The sequence below is a fragment of the Cynocephalus volans genome, chromosome 3 (assembly GCF_027409185.1).
Source record: "Cynocephalus volans isolate mCynVol1 chromosome 3, mCynVol1.pri, whole genome shotgun sequence".
Lineage (NCBI taxonomy): Eukaryota > Metazoa > Chordata > Mammalia > Dermoptera > Cynocephalidae > Cynocephalus > Cynocephalus volans.
The window spans coordinates 31182721-31203306 of NC_084462.1; the positions used below are offsets into that span (position 1 = coordinate 31182721).

The following is a 20586-nucleotide window of genomic DNA, read 5'->3' on the forward strand; positions in this document are numbered from 1 at the left end:
TCTTTTTTATCTCTTTCTCACTCTCTCTGTTTTTTTTGTCTGTGGAAGATTTTCCTTTTCCCTAACAATTTGTTTATGTCTTTTTCCACTTCTGTTTTATATATTTATGTGTTATTCTGGATATGTAGTGTTTCAGTTGTTCAGAAATATTTTTCAAATTCTTTTTTGTGTTGGGTATAGTTCTGGGCACTTGAGGTTGAGCAGTGAACGAGATAAAGTTTCTGTCTTCCTGTAGTTTCCATTTTAGTGGAGTAGACAAACAACAGACCTGTGAAGAAACAACTAAAATTATTTGAGATACAATACATTTCGTGAAGTAAACAAAACAGCATGAGGGGTAAAGGGGTGTGTGTTGCTACTTTAACTGGGCTGACTGGATAAGGCATAGGTGCATTTGAACTCAGGCCTAAACAAAGAAAAGGAGGTAGCCAGGTAAAGATTCATAGGAACAACATGTGGGAAACAGGAACACAAGCTGAGAGGCCCTGACTCAGGAGCAAGCCTGGCATGTTTGAGGAAAAGAAAAGTGGCCGGCGTGGCTAGAGTGTAGTGAGAGATCCCAGTGGCTAGCCTATGGTAAGGAGCTAGGTATTGTATTAGCTTCCTGGGCTGCTGTAACAAATGACCACAAACTGCATGGCTTAAAACAACAGACATTTATTATCTCACAATTCTGGAGGCTGGAAGTCCAACATCAAGTTGTCCACAGGGCCATGCTCCCCCTGAAAGCTCTGTGGAAGAATCCTTCCTTTTTCCTCCTAGTTCTAGTGACTCCCATACATCCTTGGCTTGTAGCAGGATCATTCCAGTCTTTGCCTCAGTCGTATTATGGCCTTCCACTCTTATCTGTTTGTCCTCTTCTCATCTTTAAGTCATTGGGTTTAGGACCCACCCTAATCTTATATGACTTCACCTGAAGTACATCTGCAAAGACTATATCCAAATGAGGTCATTGTATTAGGGTTCTCCAGAGAAACAGACGAAAACAGAACCAATAGAAAGAGATTTGTTAAAAGGAGTTGGCTCACAGAAGTATGGAGGCTGATAAGTCCCAAGACCTACAGTCAGCAAACCAGAGACCCATGAGATAGTACTAATCCAAAGGCTGGCAGATTCAAGACCCAGGAAGAGCTAATGTTTCCTTCGAGTCTGAAGGCAGGGAAAAAACTGATGTCTCATTTTTCAAGGCAGGGAGGAAGAATTTCCTCTCATCCAGGTGAGGGCCAACTCTCTGTTCTATTCAGGCCTTTAACTGATGGGATGAGGCCCACCCACATTAGGGACGACAATCTGCTTTGCTCAGTCTGTCCATTTAAATGTTAAGCTCGGGGCCGAGCCCGTGGCGCACTTGGTAGAGTGCTGCACTGGGAGCGCGGCGACGCTCCCGCCGCGGGTTCGGATCCTATATAGGACTGACCGGTGCACTCACTGGCTGAGTGCCGGTCACGAAAAAACGACAAAAATAAATGTTAAGCTCGTCTAAAAACACCCTCACAGAAACACCCAGAATAATGTTTGACCAAATATCTGTGCACCCTATGGCCCTGTCAAGTTGATACATAAAATTGACCTCACAGTGACATACTGAGGTTCCAGGTATATGTGCATATTGGGGGGACACTGTTCAACCCTCGATGGGTTATTATTTAGGAAGCCACTGGAAGATGTTAAAAAGATTGATGTTATCATTTTTACTTTAAAATGTTTAGTTTTTTAGGAAGAACTGAAGATGAAAATGGGAGCAGGAGTGAAGTCAGGGAAAGAAGCCAGAAGACTCCTGAGTGTAGAAGAGAGCTTGTGACAACTTTAAGTGGGTGTAACAGAGGCTTGAATAATTGATGTTGGAAGTAACCTAGCATTTCCACTCCTGATCCTTTTATCAAGAGTTTGCTCCATTTTTACTTCAATTTCTCCAGTAACTACAAACCCATTTCCTCATTCAAATATATTTTGTGTTTCTTTGTTGACTATTAGTAATCTTATCTCCAAGGCACATTTTTTCGGTGTAAGATTTCACATTCTTTTCATTGTGATTGCTTTTTAAAATACTACAGGAAAATCTGTGAATGAGCTTGTTTTGTGACCCTTGCAAGAAACTTACTTGTCCATGTGATTCCTAGCATGATCCTTCTCCATTTTACTCCAAAGAGAGAAAAGCATAGCATGGAGGTAGGTAAGCAGGGATAGCAGACACAATTGGTGATTTGAAAGAATTTTAAATATTCAGTTTAAATTAGCCCTAGGGTCAGAACACACATCTTCACCTAGGTGTGGAGTACACATTTTTCCTTTACTCAGGGAGCTGTAATAGTATGCATGGCCTCTGTGTGGATTTATAATGAATGAAGCACATCTATATTAGATGGATAATCAATTTTGAAATCCCTTGTTTTAGGTAAGCTGTTAAAACAAATGTTAACTTCATGAGTTTAACGAGTAGCTTCAACGATAGGTTAGTGACAGAGGTGGAAAGAAAGGCATGTGGGGTGTGGGGAGGAAGAAGAGAATGAGTGTTTAATGAATATCCATTTGCAAACTTGAATGTAAGCAGCAACAGTCCTCCTCCTGGAAGATGTCTTTGAACTGAGCATCCCATTACTGTTCCTGCAGCTCATGCTAGCACGGAGATTGAGGCAGAGGATGTTTCTAAGAAAGCCCTCCTTTACAACATAATGAGATCGAGGCAGGTAATTTGCAGAGATTGCTGGAGCAGTGGTCATATCTGCAAAAGAAACAAAAACAAAAAGCCAGAGTGAAAAGACCATGTTAAACAGGAAATGGCTTATAATGAGCCCCAAAATTGTGTATCAGTTAGCCAACTGGCCGACATTTCCTCATACCGCTAAACTTGTTCTCCTACCCTATTTTCTCAACCTCATTATAGCTCTTGTTTCTACCTATTGTATGAAAATGTAAATGAATTGGCAACTCTGCCACATATTTGCCTAAACATGGATGGATGGTATTATTTCAAGTGTTTTTTGAAACCAAGGAAACTTTTGTTTCTTCCTTAAAATAAAAATCTCTTAATTTTCCAAGTCTCAGTTTGACTCACAGCCTTATCTGAATTCTGTGGCCACTTTTGCTATATAGTTTGGACAGAGTTTGTCCAACCAAGAAAAATGGAAGCCCTCTCTTCCTCATTAGAAATTGTCTGGGGAAATACAGAAAGTTAAAATCAACTTGATTACTGAACAAGGGTTCCATCAAATTGTTCGAAAGTTAGGGCATCACCACCTGTCTGCTTTCCTAGGCTTTTACCTCTTGGTGTCTGTCTCTTTTCCTAGAAAAAAGAAATATCAGTACCAATCCCTAAATACATGTCTGTAAATGAATAACAACACATTTTGAACAATAAAAAAGCTGTCTCTAAATATTTATTCCATTTTTGTAGCATAATCCTTTGTTGCCTGTGATTTGTGGTGTTCGTGTAATTTCTGAGTTGGAGAATTATTAAAGTTATTAAATATTTACAGCTGTCTTTAGAAACACTTAGGTTAGGCAGACATGACTGAGACACTTTTCTGGGCTTTTTGGATAGCAAGACCTCAGAATATATGGTGCTTGTTATGAGCATCAATCAACCCCCAATTTCTTCCCTGTTGCTGGTAACTTCTGTTAGTTATACTTTGATGGTGGGGGTCCTGTTAGTGACTAGGGGTAATGCCCATAGATGCTGATTCTGTTCAGATTCTTCAGCAATGATTGAAGAGAGCTGTCAGATAGCCAAGAAAAATGTGATAGAGAAGGAGTGGGAGGGGAGGAAATGTCATTGCCATGGACATTTGGCAAAGTAGATTAAGAAGTGGGTCTTTCTGCAAAGTTTTCTGCCAGGTCCAGAAGCCACAACTTAATGCCACAAATCTTTTCCCCTTTGAAAAAAAAAAAAAGGTGAGTATAGTAATTTAGCAAATGTGGATAGCTTCTGATTCTAAGATTCTGTATGTTTTCTAGCAAATGCTGAAACAAATTCCAGTGGTCTTTTAATGTACATCAGGATCTAGTGTCTGTGTTCCTTCGTGTGTCTGTGTGTGTTTGTGTGTGCCTGTGTGCGTGTGGGAGGGGGACAATAAGGCAGGGTGCTTAAATGCTTTGTTGCATTATGTTAATTCCTCGGCAGTGCAATCAAATTCATGTCATAATTAAAGCTGTCAGTTGGAAGGCAAGTCAATCGCCACAAAAACACAGCATAACAAATGAAGTGAAATGATTCTGCGTGTAGCTATACAATGCTTCGCCAGGCATGAAATTAAATAAGTAATTTGATGTTGACATCAGAAATTGAAATGATACCCACTGTTCCCTCATTCAGTCAGACCTGCATAAACAATAGTCAGAACAAATATGCACAACAAAGCCCTCTTCTACACCCAGCTCCCTGAGTAATGTACAATATATATGCAAAATGAGCATAACAGAGCTTTCCGAGACCTGAAGGATATAATTTTCTTTGGTATACAGTAAGATGATATGTATATGCGGGGGAGGTGGGTTTGGAGGGGCACTTCTTCTGGGATAAAATACATTTGCAGGAAGGGGGAGAAAATGAAATAAACAAATCCCATGGTCTCTCTGAGCAGTTCATCCTAAAATGAGTTTATTTCCCAGGGACATGACTCCAGGCTAGTGGAGACCTAACTTGGCTTTTCACTTCTCCTGCTCCATGAAGGGCTGTGGGTGCCAAAAACAGGTGATGGTGTCACATGGTTAATCACTGGTATGAGAAGTTGTCTCCATGACTGCTGTGGATCTTTCTCCATACCATTTATGCGATCAAAAATGCAGCAGGATTCTTAAAAACTGAGTCCAATATGGAAGATCATACATCTGTGGTGGTTTATTCCCTGAGCTTGTCTGAAACACTGGAACAAAGACACTTTGGGTACTGCATTTAAGAATGTCCTGCAGCATACTTTCCTCATTTGATGTAGATGTAGTTACAGCCACCATCTATCCTTCTCAAACAGTTTTAAATCAAGAAGAATCAAATATACAATGTTTTTGAAGATGTCAGATTCTTCTGAGCCTTTTTTCTGCTGTATAATCTATTCATTTATTTATACATTAATTCAACAATTACTTATTAAATGCATCCCGTGTGCAAGGCATTGCACTAAACTCTGAGGAAGCAATGATGAATAAGCCAGATGGCCCCTGCTACCTGTAGTTTGCAGAGTAGGAGCAGGACGTGTAGCTGGAAGAGCTAGTGAATTGAGTAACTATTGTATGAGGGAGGGTAGAAGTCAGGCCACTCTGGGGAAGGAGTAACGTCCTGCCTAAGCTTCTCAGGGAAAAGGCCTGACTGGAGCAAGGATGCATAGGTGAACCCTGAAAACTGACTCAGCATTAGCTTTATTTTCATTCCAAGCCAGTTTGGGGCCTCTCTTAATCTCACAGCGGATGCTGAAAGTTAAAGAATTTATAAGCGAGGTTTTAGGGGGAAAAAGAAACATACATAAAAAAAAGAATCTCAGACAAGTTTAAAACACAAACAAAATGTTCTCTTTTTGGCTTCTTTCACCAAATAAGTGATGCCTTGTGTTCCTTTCAGAATGACTGTTTTTATGTTCCATGTGAGTCAGAACTATGGCAGCCTATGTTGACGATTCTTGTGACTAAAACCTTCAGAAAAATGGTGCTTTTCACTGCTTCCCTGTGCCCACACATTCTTTGCATTTTAGTCTACTAATTACGTTTACAAAATGTCTCATTTTTGAAAAGCACTGTGTGTGTACTAACTGGTCCCTGTAGGGAATAAACTGGCAAGTAGGTCATACACTGGAAAAGTCATCTAAACCCACTGGGCTTTTTATTTTCAAGTCAGTCTGGGCTTTTTCCTCTTGCCTGCCCCTTTGCGGCCACAAAACTGAGTAGCTTGAGACCAGGGCATTGAATGTCAGCAAGTCAGGGAGGCAGGCTGATGTGTGTCTGTTTAGTCTCAGTGCAAGGCGAAATGCCATCATTAATTCATTACCCAGCTGCCTGTCAAATAAATTGGCAATTATGTCCACCGCAGAAGCTTGGAATTCAGTAAATAGCACGTTAGCATCTCTGAGTTGTTGAGAGATGTAAAGGGGAAAATTAAGCAACATGGTGTTTGTATCAGTAGCAGATGACAAGGGGCAGCATACTCTGGTGATGGGATGTAGTGATGAAAGCCTGCAAAGGGCTGGTAATGAGCTATGTGGATTGGAACGTGTTAAAAACCATCACTGATTTTCCACTTTGTCTTTATGCTTTATTGCAGAGTTCAGCTCCTTCCAGCTTGGGAACAGGCTACTTCGTAAGTGTATCTCAACTTCCACATACATGCCTTGTGTTGGCATTGATTTACTTCTATAATGAATGCTCACTGGGATGTGAAAAAAAATCTAAGAAATCTCCTCTCAGACCTAAAGAGTAGACTGATTTTCCACCCTTTTATTAAGAATTGTTTTATTTTTAAAAGACATAACCTGCTGGGCCCCAGGGATCATAAGTCAGTCAGATGTATGCCTGGTTCCCATCACCTGGGACATTTGCTCCTAATCTGGAAGTATAAGGAGATAAAGGGAAACCTGATTGGCTTATGCCACCTCTTCTCCATAATTGTTTTTTTAGTGAGAAGTGTCGTGTGGTAGATGGAATTCAGATTATGCATTGAGGTATTTATTCACTTTCAAGATTTCTTGAAAGAGCTTCTGTACGTATCCTACATATACCCATGCACGTATACAATGAATTACCTTTTTGTTTTGTATGAGAAGTGGTATTTTAATGGATGTTTTCCCTCACTGTCCAGGTAGGTGGCTTTTAGGTTTTCTTTTAGCAATCCCTAAATTCCTCATTTTAGCAAATATAAGTGTATTATTTTATTTTGGGACCTTATTCTCTATCACAATATTTTTCATTCACAGGCAGAGAAGTTACTTCATTACTCTTATTTATAGCAAAATTACCATTTTGGATTCAAGAATCTTTTTCAAGGTATAAAAGGAAAATATTTCCAAATAAGCATTGTTTATACAACAGGATGACATGCCAATGTGGAAATTTATTGTGGTTTTAAAGGAACCAGATTTGTATTCTGAAAGATGAACACTGATACTGTAATGCCTGCTTAGCATTTTCTGAAAAAATCATGAAATCATGAAAATAAGATAAAGTGGAAAATAATTAATGATTTATTTTAGTTGCTTTTAATTTTTTTCCCTGTAATATGACGCTATAACTCTGGTTTACTACTGCCCACACATTTCTCTCACACATTTACAAGCTTGGTAGTAGTAGCATTTTCTAGATGTTGATTTTTTGGGAGTCTTAACCTATAATACGAGGAGAAAAAGGATAAAGATGATTTGGTACCTGCTTAATACAGTTAGCACACTTATCCTTGCTCCTACTTATTGTGGCTGAATATTCATTCTTACAGAAGCAAGCAGGTTACATTCAGTATCCTGCTTCAGCAGTTGCAATAACAGACGTAGTCCCATCTGCCATCTCTTCACACCAGGCTGGATGTGGGTTGAGATGCTGGAAGTAAAATCTGGAGACTATCGATGTCTATTCTCCATGCAAAAGCTAGATTCTACCACTTTGCTTTCTTTAGCAGAAACAAGGCCAAAGCCATTACCTTAGTCCTTGATCACTTCTTGACTGAGCATTCTAGTATTTTTTATCGTTAGAGTGGTGCCCTAAAAGAAGAAATTCATCTCTAAAAACACTGAGGTTTTTGTTATGCTTTTTGTCACTTATTTTTCTCTCTAGTTCAAGGAATGTTTATTTTTATGTTCTTTTTATTTTCTAATAATACGTTCTTATGAGTTAAAGAGTCTTTAATTATGAATCTAAGAGGATATTTACACTTACACAAGATTGAACATATGTAAAAGTTCTTCCTTATTTTGGTAAAATTGCTTGTAGACTTACTTTGTTTATATAAAATCTATTGTATTATTAGCTTCCATGGAGAAGATATATACCAGATGTATGTGCAGCTCTCAACTATGACAAAAATGCCCTAATTAGAATGTGTTTCCGATAATGTGATTGTTACGTTATCAAAGTACAAATCCATTGATATTGTTGCTAGGTCCTCCTCAAAAGTATCTTCTGTTTCAACTTTAATTCCAACAGTATCAAATGTAAAACTTAATTTCAGGTACTAACAACATTGATGAGTTTTACACTTTTAGGTGGAAATGATATGTTCACAACTTATATTAGCTCTTTGCCAACATATTCTTCGCACTGTGCTTTGTGATCTGTGATTTCATAATAGCTCTTTACTTTTGTCTGTAAAGAAGGCTCAGCATCAGGTAAGTTGAATGGTGGTTTTTCAACTCTGTCCATAATCTTCAGTATCTCTTTGGAATGTGGACAGAGGCAGATCACCTGAAGAGTCAATGAGCTATTAATGCAATTCAACCATATTGTGAATTCTGGTGTACGAACCTGAAGGCAATTATCTATTTGGTTTAACAATCTGGAACTGTCTTATTAAACACTCTCCCATGCCCCAGCATCACTCTAACTTCAGAATTTTCCTTCATTTCTATTTTATGATCCTATAAAGCGTTCAGTGAAATAAAGGAAAATGTTGTTCATTGTATGTGCTAATAAAATAGACACTCACCTGAGCACATGCATGTGCATGTACACACACACATACAGAAACACACACAGACTCTCTTTTCCTCTCCCTCTCACTCTTTTAGCCAAAGCCAGTATATTCTACTTTCGGTTCTTTTAATGTATCAGTAGCAATAAATTAAAGGTTTTAAAGGAGAAGCTGTTGTTTTTGATCTGGGTGTATTTGTTTGTATCTCCTTGGTTTTGTGTTCCAAAGATGTCTACTTAGGTCTGTCACTTTTCCAATCCATTTAAAAGCAGAAGATTTGAGAAATGTGAACAGCAGCTAAAATCAGTATTTACATAAGCATATTGCAAAGAATTCTTAAAGTAGACAAAATAGACAAGAATTGGAACAAACTTTCACATTTTTGGGAGCTTTTGAATAATGTGGGTGTTATACACACACAGAGAGAGAGAGAGAGACACACACACACACACACACACACACACACACACACACACAGATATATTCATTACATACGCATGCCCAGCTTATATTCTGAATATAAATGAGAGTATAGACTAGTTGGAACTGAATTGCTTTTTTTTGGCAAGAGTAGTAAAACTTGCTGGAATGTGTGTGGGATTTTCTTTTTTTAAAAAAAATGCCAATTCAGTGAACACATTTTTTAAAAAATTTAAATGGCTTAGAATATATTGTCTTCTTAAACATGTATTTGAAGTTTCATTAAGCATAGTTTATAATTAAGAACTTAGAGGCATAATAATCTGTAAGACTAGTTGTGTGACCTTGAACAAGTTATTTGATATCTCTGAGTCTGTTTACTTATCAGTACGTACTAGTAGAGGTGAATATTAAATGAGATAATATATTTAATGCAGACAGAACAGCTCGATAATAGCAAGTAATAAATACTGTCTTCTGTTATTCACACTATAGCATGTGATGAAATAAACTTGGTCTCATTAAGTGGCTGTGCAATGTTGTGGTGATAGAGGATTACCACCAAAAATTAATGATAACCATTTATCCTATAGGTAATTTTTACCATTAGGATAGGAGTCTTTAATTCTCATAACATGATTCTTGTAGTTTTCTCAGGAGCCTAGGATTTTGTGTTGGTCAGTTATATATCAATTCACTCTGTATGTGAAACTAAACAAAAAAGGTATCTATCCTTTATGCTACCCTATGATCATGGTGATGGAATGAGCTAGTCTATAGGATGTCCACATATTATGGTTGTCCGCTTTTATTTCTATGTTAAAGTTTCTTATTTCTCTGTAAGAGACATTTAAAGCACTTCAGGCTTTTAAATACTGCTTACCAGCTCTTAGGATTAGACTGGATGGTTAAGAAAGACCAGTTCAGTATTTCAAGTTTTATGAAGTTGTAGCACATGTTTACTGCTGTCTGACAGCAAAAAGAAAAGTGGATGCCCAAGCATACCTGAATGAAGTAACTGGAAACAGTAGAGTGAAAAGACCAGTGAAGACATGTCATGGTGGTCAGTGGTCTGGTGTCATCAGAGGAAAGATCTTGGCTCATATTTTACAAGCACTTGACTCCATATGTCAGTAGCTGGCTGTTACCATTGGGGTGACATCCTAGCCAGGATGAGCTTGAGCCCGGTGTAAGGGAGAGAAAGCCTTGTGTTATTTAGGTGACATGTCCAGACTTCTTCTCTGGATAATTTTTAGCCTTCTTTCAGGTTTGAATCAAAGTGTCTTAGGAAGATAGCCTCAAGTAGCTTGGATCCTGCTTTTGTAAACTCCAGTAATTTCTCTTAAATGTTCTCACCTAATAATTTTCATTCTCCCCAATTGGATCACATCTAGTAATTGACATTCCTTTAAAGTTTTTAAGTTATCAAGGAAAGTAATTGACATTACTTTTAAAGCTTTAAAGTTATCAAAGAAACCAACTCACTTCTACCTAATGAATAAAAGTACCACATGATATTATAAAGGGAAATTGTGTAATGGTACACATCTTAAAATGGAATTTATGTAATGCCTGTTTTTCTGTGCAGTTGAATTACTTAAGTTGTGTTGATAGTGCTGGTAACAGATGGTAGGTGCAAGTTGTTAACTTGTTGCTTTCCCTTTAGAGTTATAAAGGTTATAAAGGGAAGATTATTTGCCCCTTCCCACATTTTTGACTCTAGGCCCTTGAAATATCTCCTATTTTGCTTTGCTATAATTTGTATAACTCCAAAAACTGATTTGTGGTATTTTCTGTAACTAAGTTGCTTCTTTTTAAATCTCAGAGTGGATTCTGTTGTCAGTTAAGAGAGGAATGAGTTTTTTAAAAGAGTGGGCTTAAAAAAAAATCTTTAACACAATTGTTTTTAAAGAAAAGCTTAGTCTTTTAACAGACACTTCTGACGTTTTGCCTCTTAATAATAATAAGTAAGCATATTCTCTGCCAGGCACTGTTCTTGATGATGGGTTATAGATGTGAAAAGCTGTGGCCCCTCATTAAGGAATTCAGTTAGATTTAATTTTGTGATGTTTTTAAATATTTCTCACACATTGTATTAAATAAGAGGGTGCAAGCTCACCAGAGAACCTAACATTACTTATAATATTTCTATGGGTTTCATTTAAGAAGTGCAGGTACATCAAGCTGGTCATGATGGCAGCCCCATCCAAATAGAAGAGATAGTCTTCTTTCTTTCTACCTGCTAGTACTTGCTGGTGATGCTGGGAGAGGATTTTGTAATTCAAGTATTAATTCTTCACTTATTAAATACACTTATATTTAAGATAAATAACACTGAATATTTTTAATACTTCCTCTTAAATAAGATTCTAAGACTCCTAACATTTGTATTTATTAGTAATTAATTCTGGTAAATGAATCTGTTATTTATTTATGGACAAGTATCTCTTATAGTGAAACTATTTTTTAAATCTAAATTCCATTTAGAATACTGTCAGAGATATCTATTTAATTATTAGGGCATTTGGACTCATTGATAAAGATTAAGTTGGAACAGCTCACTAGATGGAACTCTGTTCAATTCATTTTAACTCACAAGTATGATTTAAACATCTAAGTTCTTACGTTAAATAACATGTAAGCTTGACTCTCAAGTCAGGGATTCATAGTTGAATTTGATACAGGGCAAATTTTTTTTTGTTTGTTTGTTTGTTTGTTTTTGTCGTTTTTTCGTGACCGGCACTCAGCCAGTGAGTGCACTGGTCAGTCCTATATAGGATCCGAACCCGCGGCGGGAGCGTCGCCGCGCTGCCAGCGCAGCACTCTACCAAGTGCGCCACGGGCTCGGCCCGATACAGGGCAAATTGATCATTCCTATGAGAAGTGTAAGTAGAGCACTTGGAAGTAGATATTAGGGACAATTGGTTGTAGGAGGTTTAAATTATACAGAATTTGGATATTTAGATACTAAACAGGTAAAGAAAGGGCAGCACAAAGTTTGAGACAGAGTTAGCAACGAAGATGAGCATAGAGAAATAGCATAACAGTGTGGAATTAGATTGACTATATTATGTTTTGTGAAAAAGGCAGGACTTAGGTTGGTTAGGAATGTTCGCTGACTACAGGGAAAGTGGGATAAAGCCAATGAGGGAATTGGGTAACTGGGAAGGAGATGGTTTATGTGTAGACTTGAACTTGACTTAGTGACCTGTTAAAAAGGAGAAAGATGTCACATCAAAGATCAATGACTACAGGGGCTGGCCAGTTATCTCACTTGGTTAGAGAGTAGAGTGTAGTGTTGGTAATATCAAGGTCAAGGTCCCTATACTGGCCAGTCATTCCCCCCCCCCCCCCCCCCCCCGCCAAAAATCAATGACTACAGTGCTTTTACTTGGAATTTGAATCCCAGGAAGAAGAGATCCAATTGTAGGAACATAATGAGTTTGGAAGCTAGAGTAGGTTCTTAGAAATTTAAGGGCGTATTTAAGTGTAATGTAAAATCTAGGACATTACTGATGCCCTTGAAACCACCTGAGTACTATGCAGAAACATTTGGGTAGATGAAATTAGTTGCTCTTCTCAATGGTAGAAAAAGTTGCCTTTATTTGCCTCCTAGTAACAAAGCCAGAATCTATACTTAAGTAGCTGTTTTGTTAAGATTAGGAACTACAGAATTAATCTTAGTTACCCTGGAGGGTTGATTTATACCTGGGTTAAGTATCTGCTTTCTGACAGTCTCCTCCACATAGATGCAGATAAATTCTCTAATTTCAAGGGCTTTAGACTGAAAATATAATTGTATTTTCCATTTCCAATTCTTGCTCTTGTTGTCATGTTTTCAATCTGTCATTAACATTCTAATTTTGGAGTAGGATCAGTGAGCAAGGAGCAGACATCCTGATAAAGTGAACAAAACAAGTTAAATTCTGGGGAGCAGACATTTTAATCATTTGTAGAATCTCTATGATGGGCTGACTTTTCTAGCCAGCTCTGTAGAAATTGTCTTCTATTCTGTACCATATTTAGCTTCAACTTTCTCATTCAGTGCAAGGGAATTGGGAAATTTGGTGAATAGGATAGTCAGAGGAGAAAGGATCAGTTGGTGTTTCTAGTTGCAACCAATAGTCTTAACTTGTTCATTTTCTCAACATTATGTGAGGGAATAGGCTAAGTAGTTTTAAACATTTTCTTTCTATGGGAATCTTTGTTGTTACTTTTACAAACTCCAGTTAAGGAGATGAGAAGAAAACTTGGGTCCTCCTGGTGGATGTGGGGAAAGAGCCCTCAGCCCTGTCTCCTTGTCCTCCTAGCTCCCCTCTCTTGCCCCTCAGATTTGAAGAAGAGAAATCATTTTGGAGAAAAAGCTTTGACAGGCCACTGAATAGTAGAATTGGTAAAGAGCTTTCAGTTCTATTTTAAAAGCCATGATTCTAGCTACCTAAATGTCTGCCACATGGGATCATTGCTTTCTGTTGGCCTTGCTGCCTTTCTTTGCTGTCCTTTGAGCCACAGGAATGCAAGAGCATAGTCCCCATACTGCTGAGTGAACGCTGCTCTTCAGTGTCAGCATTGAAAGAACTCCAGATTTCAACTGAGTGGCCATGTTGGCCTTTCTTTGAAATTAATATATTTATTCATTATTAATAATATAATTATTAATAGTGCATAATGTTTTACATTTGTGTCCTGCAGTTGGCAATAGTACATAGAGATATTGAAGCAGTTGGCTTATCCTCCTCCATAGCTGGTATATCCTATGCCGTAGAGATGATACAGTAAAGGCTTTAGCAAAGTGCATTAACAATCCCAGAGGAAATGGATAGGTCAGTGCCATGGAATTCTAAAAATCATTTTATTTATATTTTCATGTTTTCTTCTGACAATGGCTTTCAGGAAGATTTTCTTATCCTTGTTAGAGATTTCCAAATTACAGAAATGTCGCATTAGTTGATATTAGCTATATAAAATGAACCACAAGCAATATCAAACACTGAGGTTTACTCTGACTACCCACACAGCCTTTATTTTGATAGATTTAACTCACCTGCAGTTTTATTAAGTATCAATCAAAATATTTGAGATCAAAGGACTCATTCCTTTGCTTAACTACTTAAAAAAAATATTTTTCCTGAAGTTGTAAATTAGATGCCTCCCAATCCATTGCATATGAAACATAGCTTGGTGAAGCACCAAGAGTACAATTTGAAAAGAGGTTAAAAAACACAACTGGGGCTTGTTAAAGAGGAAAAGTGCTATTTTAACTCCAAGTGTCACATTTTCCTATAGTCTGCCCTAGCAGTAAACAAGAGTTATTGGAGGCTTACATAGTTTGAGACACTTCACTTATCTCCCAGTACTTGACTTCAGAAGTCAAACATTTAAAATGCATTTCACTCATGCAAAAATGTTTATGCATTTAAAATACAGTGTCATGTTAACAAAAGCGCCCTGGTGACAAGCTATTTAGATATAGCACAACTAATAAACTGTCAGGTCCTGTACACACATACTTGAAAAGACCAGCACAGTTGCCCAAGGAATGGCATTATATATCTATCAATGTTAACAAATCTTAATTTGCAGTAGGCTAATGAATGATCTCCGATTTTCCTTTAGTAATTAGCTTCGCTAACAGTCATGTTAGAGGGACCTTCCTTATACTAAATTTCTGCTCTGAAGTCTTTGGTGCCTAGTTTGCAGGATAAAAAAACAAATGTACAAACAAAAAACATATCAGTCTCCATTGCTGACTTCCTGTTAATAAATCCAGATGCAGGGATTGTGGCTGTTTTCAAGTAGAAGCATTGCCAAAGGTGATGACTGTCTATTAGAGCTTATAAACTATACTGTAGTAGCAGATTTGGAATGAAGGGGTGAAGCCAGATAATTGCAGTGTTTCCTGTCTAACTGCTGTTGTGTGTAGTAGCCTCTGATTTTAAGGAGCCATTAAAAATGCATCAAGGCATAACAGATGTGATTCCTAGTGTACTGTTAATATTTCATATATGCATCACATCTCAATAAATCTTGGCCAGAGCAATAAATGACTACTTAGATGTACAGCAGACTTACTCAGAAGGAAATTGGAGAGAATCTGGATCATGTAGGTAGCATTACAGGAACCCACCAAGAGCTCACCCAAACCCATAATGTTCCATATTTCTCTTATTACTCCCAATAGTTCTTCTTTTTGCATTTTGAGTCCCTACAAAGTACATTCACCTTTTGTGAGAGAATTCTATCAGTAACCTACTTTTTCCTACGTTTATGGGAAATAGGCCTGAATTTGCCAGGAGAAGGTAGGGTTGTATATTGTTCAGAGAAAGTCATGGGAAGTTAGCATCTTAACCCTAAATCAAAAGGAGACAAGAAATTTGATTCCCTTAGAATTTTAAAAAATACATTCTTAATAACTTGGCAGCAGAACTAGCTCTGTGATATGAAAACCTAGTTTATGTGGGCGGGGGGAGGAGCATTAATACTAGAACGTTCTGGGAAGTAAAGAAAGTTAGTGAATTCAGTAAGTTCTTTTAATAAAATATTAAATAGCTAGGCATCATGACCAAATTAAGCCTTAAGCTGCATTTGTTTGGAGGCATAATTTAGTCACAAGTTATATTCATTTCTATATGTTGCTGAATTGCCAGCCTTACTAATTTGGTAATTGAAATAGGCCAATTATTTTGGTATTACATATGCTTAGAGTTATAGAACCTCTGGGTCACAAAGGACTTCAAAAGTCACCTGTCCAACTGCTAATCTGAAGCATAACTCAGAAAGTTAAGTATTGTTAGGGTAAGCTGACAATTAAGACCTCTCTCATCTGTCCTTCTGTTGCCATAGTTGAAAATCACGTCAATTTTCCTGTCAGGTATGCCACACTGTTTTCTTCTCTTGAAGACAGTGACTGTTAACAAACAGCTCTAAGTCTTTTTCATATGTGATATTGTTAAATTTTTTTCTCTAAAAATTCAATTGGACTTTTCGTTTTAAGTGTAGGACCTTTTTTAAAAAAATGATCTTTGTTGAAGTTTATCATTGTACATTTAGTGCAGTTGGACTATTATTTCAACCTATTTAGACTGTGTCATCTAATATGTTGTTGTCCCTCTTAGTTCCATACTGGTGAAAATCACTCAGTGCTGTAAGTGTGCCTTCTTCACAGTAAAATTTCAGTGCTGCTAGATTTTACTCATTGATGTCTTTGTAATGCCTCATCTTTATGGGATTTGATATATGCTGGCTGGCAATTACAAGTTCTATGTATTTATTTGCCGATTTTTGACTGGAGCCTCAACAGAAATCAGACTTTCTGTTTTGTTTATCCGTAGATGCATTTGGAAAGAGCTTAGAGACAATCTGTAGGCATATGTAACATACTGTGCCTTTTTTCTTTACAGTTATCCTGTCCCATAGTTTTAAAAAGATTAGCTGGACATTCTCTGTGAAGTGTGGAAACCATTGTTCTGCTACAGAATGGCAAAGTGACATTAAAATATACTTACCTAGGTTTAGTTGTGATGTGGATGTATTCATGGTAAACCTGTTTAAATTATTCTAATACTCATATATGTGAACAAGCAGTATTGTCTACAATAGATGAAAGGACACACTGTAAAAGAGGTGCAATTTGATATAGCATTCATGTCTTAACAGATAGGCTTTAATTAGAAGAGAAAAAATTACTACTATATATAGTAAGGTCTGTGTAACATGCAGTAGTGTCCTTAATATGGAATTCTTGAGTTATGGCATATATGTAAATTTTGAGTATGGAAAGGATAAGTTCATTTTCAAAATGATAGCAAATCCTGAATTGGTAGGGCCGTGAAATTAATGAAGTTTTTGTCATATTCATCTCTGTTCATTGGATCAAGATTCTCTCTAAAGGGACCTTTCAATGTTGGCACATCTGTGGATGTGCTGTTAATACTGTTGTCCCATGAATTAAGGGACTGCGTGTTCAGGGACCATTTGTACAAGTCAAGGGGCCAATTATTCCTAGCCTGAGCACTGTTTTACTGAATTGCTTCAGTCTGAAATCTCTTAAGTTCTTTAACTCAGAATGTTAGCAAACAAGGATAAAACCAGTGCAAAGCCGGCTATTTACATAAATCTTATAAAAGTTTGGACTTCTTTAGGAACGTACGACTGAAAGGATCTCTTAGTCTTTCTTAGGTGGGGAAGAGGTTTGAGTTGGGTGTCCCTATTCTCATGTCTTATAACCTAAGCTAGGCCTCAATGGTTAACTGCTGACGTTTTCTGACCTCTTTCAGTGTTCTGAGTATAAGATTTTAGTGCTATTACAGGAAAAAAAAATCTGCCTTCTTTTCTTGCTGTGATATGTACATTGTATTATTTTATACTGGGTATGATTTTTTTTTTGTTACCATTCTGAGCTTCATTGACCATAATTCTACTGACTTTAATTAGCATGGATCTTTATAATGATTTTCACTCCCGTATATGTATTTATGACATATTATTTATTACATACTTGAATTAAGTCCAAGACATAATTAGTACTAAGTGCTTATTGAGTGCTGACCATGTGCCGGACACCAGTCTAAGCTATTTACATATATTATTTAGTTCACATAGTGCCCTTATGAAGTTTGAACTATTATTTTCATTTTATGGATAAAAAGACTGAGGTACAGAGAAGTTAAGTAGCTTTCTTAAAGTCATACAGCTACAAACAGTTCAAGTACAGAATTGAACCTGATAACATAAAGCTAGCCTACCAAGAGATCAAATACTTTTTTCACATTGAGCAACGGGAAAATAAGAACTGCTTTTCCCCACCTTTTCAGGAACATGTGATAAACAGTAAGGTCTGTCTTTATTTGCTTTACCTCACCAACTAGACATAGAGCAAGAGGATTCTTATTTTCTGTTTCTTACCCTTTCAGCCAAGCATGGAACCTTAGTCCCTCTCTTAAACAAAAGGTTTTGTAAGTGTTTTTTTTAATAGTCATGCCTCATGATATGTATAGGCCAATCCAAATAAAGCCTGACCAGTACAAATGAGTGGACTAGGCTAGGCCCCAAGTTTCCCAAACCTCTTTGCTTGTGAGAATGCCTGGGAAGGTTTTTTTTTTTTTTTTTGGTAATTAATAAACTTTATTTTTTAGAATAGTCTTAGGTTCACAGTAAAAATCAGAAGAGACAGAGTTCTCATATACTGCCTGTTCCCACACATGCACAATATCCCCTACTAATGACTTCCAATACTGCAGTGGTACATTTGTTACAATCGTTGAACCTACTTTGACACATCATTATCACCCAAAGTCCATCATTTGCATGGCTTTGACAAATGTGCAATGACATATATTCACCACTGTACTATCCTACAGAATAGTTTCACTGCTCTAAAAATCCTCTTTGCTTTGCCTATCTATCCCTCCCTTAACCTCTGGCGACCACTAAATCTTTTTACTTTTGCCATAGTTTTGCCTTTTCCAGAATGTCATATAGTTGTGATCATACAATATGGAATGTTGTCCTACTGGCTTCTTTCACTTAGTAAATATGCATTTAAGTTTCCTACATGATTTTATGGCTTGATAGCTCATTTCTTCTTAGTGCTGAATAATATTCCATTTTCTGGGTATACCACAGTTTACTTATATACAGTCATCTACTGAAGTACATCTTGGTTGCTTCCAAGTATCAGCAATTATGAATACCTGCTGGAAATATGCATGTGTAAGTTTTTGTGTGGACATAAATTTTCAGTTCATTTGGGTAAATACCAAGGAGTGTGATTACTGTATTGTATGGTTAGAGTATACTTAGTTTGTAAGAAAGTGCCAAACTGTCTTCCAAGGTGGCTGTCTTATTTTTCATTCCCTTCAACAGTGAATCAGAGTTCCTGTTTTTTCACAACCTTGCTAGCATATGGTGTTGTCAATATTTTGGGTTTTGGCCATTCTAAGAGGTGGTATCTAATTGTTTTCATTTGTGATTTCTTAAGGACATTATGTTGAACATCTTTTATATATTTACTTATCATCTGTATATCTTCTTTGGTGAGGTGTCTATTCAGGTCTTTGCCGTTTTTAAATCAGTTGTTGAGTTTTAAGAGTTCTTTGTATATTTAAGATAATAGTCTTTTATCAGATGTGTCTTTCCAAAATATTTTCTCCCAGTCTGTGGCTTATCTTCTTTTTTTTTTTTTTTTTTTTTTTTTTTTTTTTTGGTGTTTATTTTTATTTTATTTTATTTTTTTTTTTTAAATTTTATTTTGTCGATATATCTTCTTATTCTCTTGACATTGTCTTTCACAGAGCAGAAGTATTTATTTTTAATGAAGTCCAGCTTATCAATTCTTTCTTTCATGGATTGCGCCTTTGTTTCTAAAACGTTATTGCCATACCCAAGGTCCCCTAGATTTTTTCTTTTTATCTTCTACAACTTTCATAGCTTTGTGTTTTATATTTATATTGCCTTTGCTTCACTGTCAAAGATTAGTTGACTACAGTGGTTCAAGTGCCCCCCAGACCCCACAGATACCAAAATCAATGGATGCTCAAGTCTCATGTAAAATGGCATAATATTCGCATATAACCTGTACACATCCTCCTGTATTTAAATCATCTGTAGATGACTTATAATACCTAATAAAACGTAAATCCTATGTAGATATTGTTAAACTATATTGTTTTTGTACATTTGCATTATTTTTTCTATTGTTATTTTTATTGGTTTCTTCCCCCCAGGTATTTTCAATCTGTGGTTGGTTGAATCTGTGTATGTGGAGCCCATGGATGTGGAGGGCTGACTGTATATTTATATGAGTCTATTTCTGAGCTTTCTATTGTTTTCCATTGATTAATTTATCCATTCTTTTGCCAGTACCACAATGTCTTGATTTATGTTGCTTTATAGTAAGTCGTGAGGTTGGGTAGTGTCAGTTCTCCACCTTTGTTGTCCTTCAATATCGAGTAAGCTATTCTGGATCTTTTGCCTCTTTATATAAATTTTAGCATCAGTTTGTCAGTATCCACCAAAAACTTGCTGGGATTGTGCACATTCTATAGATCAAGTTGGGAAGAACTGATATCTTGACAACATTGAGTCTTCTTCTCCATGAACATGGAATATCTCTCAATTTATTCAGTTCTTCTTGGATTTCCTTCATCAGAGTTTTGTAGTTTACGTTGCATAGATCTTGTAGATATTTCGTTAGACTTGAACCAAAGCATTTCATTTTTGGAGGGTACTAAGGTAAATGATAATTTTTTAAAAATTTTCAAATCTACTTGTTCATTGTTGGTATATAGGAAAGTGACTAACTTTTGTGTATTAACCTTTTTTCCTGCAACCTTGCTGTCTTTAATCATTTACTAGTTCCAACAGTTTTTTTGTTGATTCTTTTGGATTTTCTTAATAGACAATCACGTCAAATGCAAACAAAAACAGTTTTATTTCCTCCTTCCCAATCTGTATACCTTTTATTTCCCTTTCTTGTCTTGTTGCATTGGAAGAAAAAGCATTTTTGCCTTATCCTTGATTCTTAGTGGGAAAGCTCTGAGATTCTCATCATTAAATCCAATGTTAGT

At 36.7% G+C, this 20586-nt stretch overlaps 1 protein-coding gene across 3 annotated transcripts in view; it reads left to right on the top strand.

The window, feature by feature from the left end:
- AUTS2 (activator of transcription and developmental regulator AUTS2) overlaps window positions 1-20586 on the top strand; it is a 1156454-nt gene that overhangs the window by 537760 nt on the left and 598108 nt on the right. For all 3 annotated transcript variants that reach the window (XM_063091349.1, XM_063091350.1, XM_063091351.1), the window contains exon 4: window positions 6248-6283. In XM_063091349.1, coding sequence (XP_062947419.1) covers window positions 6248-6283 — 36 coding nt within the window. The remainder of the gene's footprint in view (window positions 1-6247; window positions 6284-20586) is intronic.